Source organism: Topomyia yanbarensis, chromosome 2 (assembly GCF_030247195.1).
Source record: "Topomyia yanbarensis strain Yona2022 chromosome 2, ASM3024719v1, whole genome shotgun sequence".
Lineage (NCBI taxonomy): Eukaryota > Metazoa > Arthropoda > Insecta > Diptera > Culicidae > Topomyia > Topomyia yanbarensis.
In genome coordinates, this window is record NC_080671.1 from 37840964 (window position 1) to 37853400 (window position 12437).

General features: G+C 38.0%; 2 protein-coding genes across 3 annotated transcripts in view; one reads left to right on the top strand and one right to left on the bottom strand.

Annotated features, from left to right (window-relative positions):
• Positions 1–12437, top strand: part of LOC131683063 (centaurin-gamma-1A-like) — a 485937-nt gene that overhangs the window by 289165 nt on the left and 184335 nt on the right. The window lies entirely within an intron of this gene.
• LOC131683062 (uncharacterized) lies at positions 1643–3844 on the bottom strand. Of its 2 annotated transcripts, none has more exons than XM_058964882.1 (3): positions 2271–3844; positions 1900–2221; positions 1643–1831 (listed from the first exon to the last, which is right to left on the bottom strand). In XM_058964882.1, exons 1-3 carry the CDS (start codon positions 3611–3613, stop codon positions 1757–1759), a joined length of 1740 nt encoding a protein of 579 aa, XP_058820865.1. In that variant the 5' UTR covers positions 3614–3844; the 3' UTR covers positions 1643–1756. The 2 variants fall into 2 exon arrangements, with proteins under 2 accessions (XP_058820865.1, XP_058820866.1); XM_058964883.1 differs by having other exon boundaries at positions 1720–1831; positions 1890–2221.

The window sequence follows — 12437 nt, forward strand, 5'->3', positions numbered from 1 at the left end:
ACAATTGACAGCGAAAAATTTGCACCTCTTCCTATAGCCATTTGAAAAAAAAAATTGGTATAAAAGGCCCGTTTCAAAAGACAGTCTATATCATTACATGTCTTCAGCAAACTTTTCTAAAACTTGTCATTCTACAACTGCACTGAAGGTCGTATGGCTCTATTTAGAACGATTAAAAAGTTAAATCTTCAAGCTATTTTAAAATTTGAACCACCCTAACTGTTGTTTTAACAAAAGAAGGGGCTCTCAAACTACGAAATTTTTTCCAAAGACACAATAAGGCTAAGTGGTTTAATTTTAGGAAAAGCTCAAAATTCCTGCTAAATTTACATTCTGGACCACTGTGCACTCCAAAGAGCATGTAACGTGTATGTGAAACAAGCGCAAACTGTTACCTCCGGTACTTTCAGTAGCAACCAAATTCTACAACGTGGAAAATCCGCATCATTCAACTGCTAATCTGATTGCCCATATTTAATCCTTGAATGCTTCCTAGAAAACCGTACTTTATCTAGCAATATGTCGCGCCCATTCTCCGATGTCACAAACAACCCGAGGCACAGCAGAAATTATGTCCTATCTGCACGTAACACCTTGCCACGCAAGTTCAGCCCCTGTGGTATAATCCAAAGTACAGTAACAAAATGCCGCTGTTTATCTCAGTCGTATAATCTTCAAACATGTTTTTCGCCTCTAATTCGAGCACGCATCAAATCTGATGAATGCAGAACCAACAGACCACCACGCGTCACTTATGTGGCCCAGATTTGATTACCCTTCTCTGTATTCTAGCCTGTAATACGCACTGGCCAGAATCCGACCTACAAAACAACCATCAGAGCAAATACTGTCAAGCAGAGTCAACGAGGTCACGGTCCCTCTAATTTTTTCGCATCTTTTTCCTACAGAATTGCAAAAATAAACCCCGCAAAACACTTGAGGGCAGGCAAAATCCCGCCATGGCACAGAAGTGGCTTATATCAATATTGATTTTGCGGATTGTGAACTTTTGGTAGTTTTCAACTTTGCCTGGTTTAATTTTTAATCAGATCCGACGAGCTAGAGAGAAAAAAAAATCCCGTTCAGCGTAGATTAAATTTTTCAGCTGCATCAAGCATGAATTGTAATTGAAACTATGAATCAAATTATTAAACGTTGATTCGAAGCTACCGGAGCGCGCGGGTAAGAACTTGCAGCAGCGGACCAGCAAACGACCCGGGGATCAAATACACCGAGCCTTCTACTGCACAGGAGCTGGGGGAAGTACAAAGCGGATTGAACAAAAAAATGAAAATAATCACGAGATCCTGCGCGCATAAAGCGCGGATTCCGATCCCGACCCGTTTGATTATACGGAGTGCAACAACTGACTGTGGCAAGAGGAAAAGTTGAATCGCGAGATTTGAGCACGTGCGCTTGCGTTTTGGGGGGTGAAATATTGTATGCTGTTTATGCTGCACCGAACTCCGATACGCTCTCTTCTCGGTGTAGGTCATTAGAAGAAAATTAATCTGTAAATTATGATCGCTCTTAATCCGGAATTATGTGTTTTATTGGCGAGAACTGTTTAGGGATGGAGGAAAACTGACTGGTACCGATATGCAAAGGCGGTTTTTTGTGGAACAAAGGTTTCGGTAATTTTGTTTATTGTTGTCAAAAAAATAAGAATCTAAAATGTGTACCTCCCATAGTTACCACAGTTGGGCTGAAATTTACTCACTTCCGGTAATTTGTAAGCTTAGCAATTTCGCTCACTTCAGCTCAGTTGCACGCGAGCCATTTCAACGGAGGGTCTTTTATCTGTTTTCTCCGTCATCAGCTGGTTATTGATCTGCAAAGCAAAGTTAGGCTGAATATGTGAACTGAAATAACCCCCGTCGCATTCCGACCGATGCTTACCACCTTTGCAACTTGAATAACATGATCAAGTCGTTCATCGGCTAGCGCTAGCAAAGGCTCTTTCGTTTCTTCCAGAGATTCAGTCAACTTTTCCAAATTCATCTGTATACAGTCTGCCCGCACAAGTGCCAAGATGCCCAGAAACTTCCATAGATTACTTCCGCTCTCCGTCGCCTCGTCGATCACCCGCCGAGCAATGATGCGTGTCTCGTCCAGTTTGCTAGCTGCCAGATGGTGACGACACATTTCGTGATACAGAAATGCTCTCTCGATTGCATAACTAGAGTAGGGTATTCGTTTTTCCAGAATCGTAATGCGGTTCCTTAAAATAAATGTTTAGAAAAAAGTCAACAACAAATCGATAAACTCACTTATAAGCGATATATCCGTAATCGGGAGCGGCCGGATCCCGGTAGGTGGACTTGTCGCCAAAAATTGGCACAACAACTTCCTCTTCTCTGATCAGCGGCAAATTGAACAGCAGTAGCAGTCTATCTTTGAGCGGTTCGTCCATCAATGTGGGGGGAACCTGGAAGCTGTCCACAATGGCAAGCCCTGCTAGATTACAGACTTCGTTGACGAACTTGTAGCGATCGGGAAACACACGTACGGTTTTGATTTGGTAATAGTTCCAAAGTGTGTCACCAATGTATTGCAATAACTCTCGGAGTTGATTACGGCTACGAAGTTCCAGCATGTATTTCAGCTGGTTATTTGCATCTCGGTAGGTTGTGTAACGGTGTTTCAGAATGTTGCTCATCTCGTGCGAATCGGCCTTCTCCGTGGAACCGAATCGATTCGTACGGTAAGTGGAATGTGGAGTTCCGGATTGTAAACTTACAAGAGCCGCATCAACTCTCTTGTAACACTTCTCAATAGTGTCCGACAAAGCCTTAGAGCTCTCCTTCGCCTGAGGTAGATTAACGACCTTCTCCCATGCTCCATCTTTTTGCAGCGATCTCAGAAATAGCAGATCCTTCCATCCCCGGTTCAGATAAATTTGTCCCAGCATCTTGAGATTTTTCTCCTGACGTTTCTTTTCTCTGACGTGTGGATGTTTAATGACCAACTCGGCCACACTGACCGCATCGCACTCACCCCGGTCACGTTTAACTTTCCAGCCTGGTCTCGTATCTACCCGGTTAAGTTCACGCTCGGCGGCGATCTTCCTGAGCCGATGGCGATGCCGGTACAAACAGGGTCCGGCCTGTTCGCCTAAAATATTCTCGTAATTCCGAATGCCTAATCGGATCTCTTCTTCCATGTCATTCAGCCTATGTCCAACAAAGTGCCGTTTTTTGTTCGAAGCTACCTTCACATGTTCCTCAAATTCATCCAACTCGAACAACGCTCGGCATTCCTGCAGCGAACAGGGGAAATCCATTCCTCGGGGATCGGATTCATCTCTTTCAACGGCGAGTCCCTTGCGGGTACTGATCAACGAATCTTTCAAATCCGAATTTTTGAAGTGAGCAACACTCTTCCGAAAGTGACAGTCTATCGCCCTCGGGTTGACCGAAACGGCTTCACCCAGCTTGATGGTGGCCGCGCGGTAGCGTCCCTGCCGGATATAGTGACTTCCCTGATCACGGAAGATCACGTGCTGGGCATCTTCCGGCCAGGAGAGCTCCAAGTAGGACATTTGCTCTGTGATTGCTTGACACTTGGGTGGGTTCTGTGCATTTTGTTCATCGTGGTTACTACGATCGTTCATTGTGTCGATTTGCAGTGCGTTTTTTAAACGCAAAGCGAGACGTAAGTGGCGTTTATTATATCCAGACCGGTAGCGTACTGTTGGCCAGGTTAGCCCCTGCCTAGGGTGGAAACCTTAAGGGGGCGTTGAAATCTTGATCTGCTTTATAAAATAAGTGAGATTAAGCCATAAAATAAATCAGGATATGAGTATCATTCCAGGTGTACAACAGATTATTGTTTGAAAGTGGAACTGAAAAAGAAAACCAAAGTAAATAAACACCAAAGAGGCGAAAAACTGAGACTCTACCATAAATATAAGGAGAATGTTGTACCATGAAAATTGAAGTCTGCTCAATGCCAGGAGCAGTTGCGCAATATCACCAAGTAGACGGTTCCCATCCTAGGCCCAACTATAACTGCGCTAAATTGAATCTCTGTCACATGTGATGTTTGGTGTTCCTGGAAGCGTTGAAAACATCAGTTTTGTGGCAGAGCTTCCTCTTGCTGGTATATTTGGCGGCATCTCGAAAGATAACATTATTGCTACAAAAACCCTTTTCTTGTGATTAGTGTAATACGGCATGCATGACGCGTGGCATAAAGAACCGATCAGGCAGATGTCGAAGAAGATGTAAACCAGTCCCGCCATGTGTCGAAGGGGCACATGTTCATGTTTAAATCAATAGCTACACCATCGATCTCAACTTTGTGAGCGGACATGTAAACGCGGTTGTTCTTCATAAAAAGGCCTTTCGCCAGTGACGATACTTATTTGCTTTAGACAAAATATCACAATTCTGAGCTTATCTAGATGAACATTTGAGATATCGGTCACAGTTTTTATGTTTTTGCGTCTTGCGAAATATTAGAATACTTAGCGGACTATCTGTGATCCGAAAGAAGATCGGTTATGATCGAACCGTCATTGTATATGCAAAGTTGGAGTCTTTGATTACGAATCTTGTTTTTCATCCATTTAAGGATCGATTGGGTCATTTCAGGAGAGTTTATTTATGCACGGGCTTAGAGTCAGACGCAAGGTGAAAACTGAAGAATATGAAAGAAGAAACAGAAATTACGGGGGAAATAATTTGAAAGACAACTCTGAATTGGGCAGTAAAGAAATAATTTGGTCATCTATCTTCACTCGATGTATGACTGGATGCAATTTATTTTCTTAGAAACTGGAACAAAAAATATGCGTAAAATTTAATCAGCAATAGATCATAAAAGTATCTTTGTTTCACTTGCATGTGCAAAAAGATAAATGGGTACTACCTGGAATATAACCGGAATGCCGTGACTCAACTTGGACTGGTAATTCAAATATAATGATATGCACCGAAATCAACAATCCATCAGGTCAAAGTTCCTAGAATTGTCTTCTAAGTATACTATATGTATAGAGTGCTAATATTAATTTATTATCCTGAATCTTCAAACCGGACCCTCCTCAAAGCTATTGACATCTCGAAAAAAGTTCCTTTGCAAAATTTGAGCGCGATCGGGAAAAATGTCATTAACCGTCAAGATCTGGTATAATGTTGAAAAAATGGGTTTTGTAGTACATGGAAAATTGATGAATTCAGATGGAACTTGAGTTTGGAAATGCAGCTTTTAATTTGTTTGTATGCCAAATGTCTTAGAAGTCCATGAAATGCCAAAATCTGGTGTCAATTCAAAAAAAAAACAATTTTTTTGATTTTTATTTGAACATCTCACTTTAAGAATAGAAAGTTGCTGAAAGCCAAGTTTTGTCAATAAAGTTTTTCACGAGAAGATCCTTCGTTTCGTGCATTTCTGAGATACGGTATAGGAAATAAATTAAAACCTGCCTTTTCAAATTTGTACTAGTATCCACTCAAACGCAGAATTTTCCAAGTTCCATAAAGACTATCCTCAAAAAAAAATTTTTTTTTGGATGGCAGTAGATCGCGACGTTTCATGACATCCTAAGACATTTAATAATTCGAATATCTAAAAGTCCTTTTGTGTTTTTTCGCTGGTGAAAATTTTTGCCCTTTGGCCCCTTAATCATGTCCAATTGAGCTAAAATTTTGCATAGAGACTTTTTTCGAGGCGCTGATGCTGTTAAGGTACGTCCGATTATTAAATTCGATGGACACTTGTTTCCCATACATGCCATTGGCACCATAATATACAATGTTCTGAATAGTTGCTCCCTTAGTCGCCTTCAAACACCTAGCGTCAACTGATTCCATAAATATACAGGTCAAGATTTGTGACTGGAATTTACATGAAGTGAACGACAGAAAAGAAAGGCAATGGGTTGCAAAACTGAGACTTCGCCAAAGGTACCAGAACACCACGCTGCGGCCCTGGAAGTAGGCACCCAACTAGTAATGGGATGAACAAAGTTTCGAGTCCTGCACGAATGAAACCCTGCATAAACTGAATAAATTATAGAAAATCAGTAAAACAAAACTATAAAAATTAATTAAGCAAAAAAATTTAACCATTAATAAAATAATGTAATCAAATCTGTTCAGTTCATTAAATGAAAAATTAGACAACATTACCAACAGTTAAATTATTAAAATAAATTGATAAATTTATTCCAACTAACAAATTGGATGAAATGGTTGACTAAACAAAATTGATAAAATTCATAAAATAAAAAAACTCAATAAAATTCATGACCTGAAAAAAATAATAATATGAATGAAATGAATAAAATGAATAAAATAGAAAAATAAATGTAACCAAGAAAATAAATAAAATACAGTTCTTATGGTAGAGGTGGACGAGTCTGTCTTTGCCGTGAGACATGTTGGTAGACTTGAGCGATTTGTAGTAACACTATCTAAGCTCGACTCCTGCCAGCAGAAGACAAAAGATTAGTCCCTAAGATTTTAAGCCTGTTTCTAATGACCCTGACTACCTCTAGTTTTCCGATCTGTATATTTCACATCCTTGCTCTCACTTGAGTACTATGGCTCCAAAATTTTCATAACTTTCGCTACTTAGTAATCTCTAGCTAATTGAATGTCGTTAAAAATCAAAAAAGAAAATGTGGCTGAATATTGGTCGAAATAAAAAAATGAAAAGATAAAATAAATTAAATTAATAATATAAGTAAAATTAATATAGCGGATCCAATTAATAAAATCAATGAAAGGAATATAATTAATTAAAAACAAAACACAATTAATGGAATTTATGAAATGAATAAAGAAAAAAAAAACAAATTGAACTAAATTAATTGGTTTAAATGAAACATTAAACGATATTAAAAAACCGAAAGACTGAAAAAATTAGATTATTAACCCTTTCATGCCCATGTTGTTTGAGGACAACAACGTTTTTAAAAAGCTATAACTTTCGATTGAGGCGAGATTTGCTCACAAAAACAAGTAAGGCTCATTAATTTGAGTATTACCAGCTACAAGGTTCAGCTCTAGAACTGAAGTTATTGCAATTAGTCTGATTGGATTCCGATGAAGCAGTGCTGCCAGGGCCAGTTTACGTTGACGACGGAAAATTATTTTTTCATATATCTTCGTTATGGTGCAATATTATTGAAAACTGATAAAACTTATCAATTTAGACTGTCGTTGGCTACGTTTTCCACGTAATTGGACTACTCTTATTATTCTAGGAGAATTATATTGAGTATTAGAAGGTAAAAATTGACCAGCTTCTAACACTGCTATGGAAGCACCTATTTTATGAAAATAGGCTTTTCGTGTTTCTTGACCCCACCGTTTTCAAGGAAAAATAGTTTTGAAACCCTGCATGCACTAGAAAAAAGTTGGGCATGAAAGGGTTAAAATGAATAAACAGAATAAAATGTATGAACTGCAAAATAAGAATAAAACGCATAAAATGAAAACAGTGAAGAAAATAAGTTATATGGAAATATGATTAAAATGCATCAAATGAATAAACTAAACAGAATGAATCCAACGAATGAAACGAATAAAATAGAATGAATGAACCCAATGAATAAAAGGCTTGAAAGGAATACTGAATGTAATAATTGAGTAAAACGAAATCATCATATATTTAAAATTTGTCAAGCATTCAAAATGCACAAAACGAATAAAATCCATGAAATGAAAAAAATGAAAAAACGAGTGCAAAGAAGAAAATTTAAAAAAATGATTTAAATAAAGTAAACGAATAAAATGAATTGTATGAAGTTACGTAATATTTGTGAAAAATATTTGAAAAAACGGCTAATTAATATACAATGTACTTTCTAGTGTTTCCAGCTTTTTTATTTCCACCTTCTCGTTCTTCTTTTCTTGCCGGCGTCATATGATTCATGAATGAGCCAGGTAGATATTTCAAAGTATTCATTTTTATTGAAATAAATAGAAGGGAGTGTGTCTAGGCTACGATGGCGATTATATTATTGTCGTTAGCGGTGTTTTTCGATTACAATGTAGTCTCTTTCCAGCCATCCTTATAGTTTGCGAATTGTTTCGTTCGGAATTCTTGTTCCGGAGATATGGATCAATGAGTCCAACAACCTTTTAAAAAAATGGTTCAAACTATTGGAATAAGTATTTAAATTCTTGGAAAAAAACAATTGACCATCGACACTGTCCCTTGACATATGAACTGCTTTTCAGGCTTGACCATTCATAAAATTAGAAGTCTTAATTTTTTGCTAATAATGTTTTTAGTTTCATTGATCATGAAAAAGATACCTTGCAGGTTTCAGTGTCATTTCTTCCTACACAATAATGTGTATAACAAAATAGTCAGATCAACTACCTGTCCAATCCATAAACACTGATTGTAATCCTCGCTAATTTACTTTTAGAATACGGAGCATTCAAAGAAACGTGTACTGAATTATGCACCGCCTCTCTACTCATTGCGACTACCATTGAAACTTCCTAGAAGAGTTATCAGCAAAGAGCAAACATGGGTCACTAAAACCATCGCTACGGGTTAGAAGAAACATCCCCATCGTGCGAGGAATGTCTCTTTTCAATTTTTTTTATCTTCTAACATCCCTATTACTCGGCTAAGTTAAATATGTTTTCGAGATACCCAAAGATTTTCTTAATTGTAGTGTATATAAATGGCACTGTGCGAATACTAAATTAAATTAGAGTTGATGTAGTTTTCGATTTTTGGACACATGCAATCCCATAGTGCAACGTTTCGAAAAGATATCCCTTGATCTTCAGGGAAAAGCAAGGTTTGAATATAAATTAGTTATAGTTTTTTCATATTACAAATATTTAGAATTTTTTTCGAGGCTGTAAATATTTTCTTTGCCATGAAGTATGTAATATTAAATTTGTTTGGATCTGCTCTACACTAAAATGCAAAAACTACGGAAACAACAGAAAAAAATGTTTTGTCTTCCCAAACCTACACATTATGGCACAACCTAGAAATAGATGAGGACATAGCAAAGATAGATGTGAGTTGTGACAATTGCCACGAACACGAAACGAGACAGAGAGAAAGAGAGGAAGAGAGAGAAGGAAAGGGGGTTACGAGTAAGGAATGGTAAATATTGGTTAGTGCCGTGACATTATTTTTATGTAGTATGCGATTTGATTTGATTTTTATTCCTTACATCCTTATTATAAATAAAGCAACTTATCGTTTTTGAACCTTGACCTAAATCTTGCAAAAAGTCAAATTTTCTCAATAATTTTGGGATTAAAAAATACAGTTTATCTCGATGATGCAACAATTATAATGTGAATATGAATTATATGAGAAATCTATAATCTCACTACTAGGTAGATTACGTGGTGGTCTGTGTTTTAATATACCATCCAACTTCAACTCATGGCTGAACGCAACGGTCTTATGTTTAGCTATTGAAAATTGATAAGTGATTAATAAAAATATAAATTGTTTAATATCTCTGCCGTTTGTGAACGGATTTTGACAATCTATACTGCCCATGATCGCATATCAGTTCCATAAAGATAGGAAATCCCATAGAAAACGGGACAATTATGTGATCATGGGTAGAATAGCTTGTTAGAAAAGAACTTGTATGAGCTTTCTAACCATAGCTGCACTGATTTGTCCTGTTTTGACAAAATCACCCATATCTCAGAAAAGAAACATCATATCCAAAAACAAAAATAATAACGTCAAAAGGCCACGTTATAACGGCCTGTAGGTCTTTCGTTTGAAACCAGTTTCGTGAAGATCGGTTCAGCCATTGCTGAGATTGTTACATAACATTAGGTCTACGTACATAAAGACACACACACAAACCTTGTCCCAATTTGTCGAACTGAGTCGATTGGTATATGAGACCTTCATGACGAAAATACCTTCCTGTGTCTTTACATTTCTTATACATTTCTCCTTTGGCTTCGGGATCGTAGTATTTCTCAGGAAATTATTTATCAAGAAAAATACCGAGAAATCAAAATTCTATTGTTTAAGGTTAATGTAGAAGATATTAACAAGTTTAGAGCTATCCCCATATATTCATTATGTTGCACGTGAACTTATTATCAGAATCTTATTATTGCTAATTTGATCTCTTTGTTTCATTTCAGGTAATCTATAAAGTTCCACAAAAATGACCTCATACTCAAAACTCAACAATATTCAATTGTTCGGGCGTAAGTATCAGAAATATACGAAGTATAGAGGCGGATCCAAAAAAAAAAATTCGGGACGGGTTCGAAATTTGGATTCTAAAATGAACATTGTACAATACGAAATACGCAAAAACCATATTTATTGAAAATCAGTATTGGTGGTGAAATTTGGTTTGAAAAGATTTTGAGTTTGAAATTAATAGAAAATTCAAACTAATGTAAAATTTCTCAACAAGTTGAAAATTTTCGGGATGTACCCAGACCCCCAGTACCCTTCCTCTGGATCCGCCACTATGCATTGCATAAGAATACGAATACATTTATTATTTACAAATAGAGAGCGAAATACATATTTGTCGATACAATGACGAGGAAGTGGAATTAAAAAAATCTTCTGCATTCTTAAATGAATGCACTATGCATACTGCATACAATCATCTCTCAGCCAGATGCGAATCATTCGAATCATAACAGTTCCCACGTAGGTATGACGAAATACGCTTGATGGATCTCCTTCAATCGAAAAACCTCTAGCAGACCTCTAACAGCAGGACCCTGACACTATTAACGGTGGTTGCATATATGTAAATGGCCTCTGGGCGCACGACTTATCCTTCAAGAGAAACAACGGGAAGCTATGAGCACTTGAATCCAATTGCATCAGGTACTCGGCCGTAGCGGGAGGCAGTTTCATTTTTATCGCGCATGCACCAAGAAACCAATTTGCATTGTGCATTGTGCAACCGGAGAACAAACGTCACGAGCAGATGTTCTGCGAGCGTCCGAATGACTAAGCGCCCGAGGTTGTTTCTTTTTGTCCGTGAACCCCGCTAGGGCCTATTTGCCACTTGGTGGTCCTAACCGTGCTTAAAACAACAACAAAAAAATGCATGCCACGAAGCGCGGGTTATGCGTGAAGTGGAAAACGAGAGTCCTCGAAACGAGATCCACGGCAACCTTTTGTGTACGATGCAATACGACGGCACGTGTCGTCGATGTACCTCCGCGGAACGCGTGAATTGTTTGTTTTTTTTTTTTTTTTAAACGCCGCCCGAGTTCGCATCCTGCGCCAAAGTGTGCTTTACCTGGGTCCGATTAAAACTGGCATCTCATCATTGCCTAAACAAATATGTCATAGTGCAACGGCGGATAAACGTCGATTAGAGAGTCCAAGCGTGGCGAGGTTCGGTGAAATGTGGAACCTGATAAACGATCACAGGCCCGGTACCGTCAACGGGTATCATTAAGCAATAACAATAGGTACGAAAGGGTTTCAATGTAAATCAAATTAATTAAAAACGCTCTTAACCAGCGGGAGCTGAGTTGGTTTGGAATGGTGATTTCGTCTCGTCACTATTGACCGACCGCGCTATCCATGCCGCGCGGAAAAGGGGTAGGAATCCTTTGTTCTGCCGGTTGGCATGGGGGAAAGTTGCATGCCTATTCCTACCAGCGAATCGAATTATGATTTGTTTAGTGAAATTACACCGTGCAGTGGATTTGTTGAACGTCACCCGTTTGTTGCATCTGCAGCGAATCGGTATGTAGTTGTTTTATGGCTTGAGCATGATAGTGCAAAGTGAGAATTCATCACAGTAAGCGCATCGTTAGGTAAGCGGGAGAAATCTGGTCGTGTGACGGTTTTCAATCATTACTTCATTCAATTCAGTGATTCCTCGATCAATTGAACGACCGAAAATAAAAGTCGCAGGAACAGAACATGCTTCGTAGAATCCACTTTAAAATATTAGAATATAAAAATCGGATATAAACTTCAAGCGTAAAAATCGGACTGGGACTCTTCCATGCAAGAGTCTTCAAAAAAATGTTAGTATAAGAATCGGAAGAAAATATATCCGGTTTTTACAAAGTAATTTTTTTAGGCGACCGTCAATCTGGAATGAACCAATATACTGATTTCTTCTGCACAAGATTTATTTATTTTTAACCGGTTTTTATACTTTATCGTTGTTGACTTTTTCGGGGAAAAACTTTTTAAGCGATGCTTATGCTGAGAATTTTGTAAAATCATATTACTATTAGAATATAAAAGTCTGCTAAAACTTAAAGTAAGGTCATTTGGCACAAGAATCGCTTAAAAAGTTCTTCCACGAAATATTCGGCGAATAACGTTACATTCAACACTAAAAGTCGACAACAAAATCTTTGTATAATCTTGGTATTTTTACTACTTTTTGCGCTGAATGTAGTGTTAGACGACTATTCTATCTAAGAACCGCTGTCCGAATTTTAAGCTTGAGCTTGTAAACCAAGGGGTTTTACAAA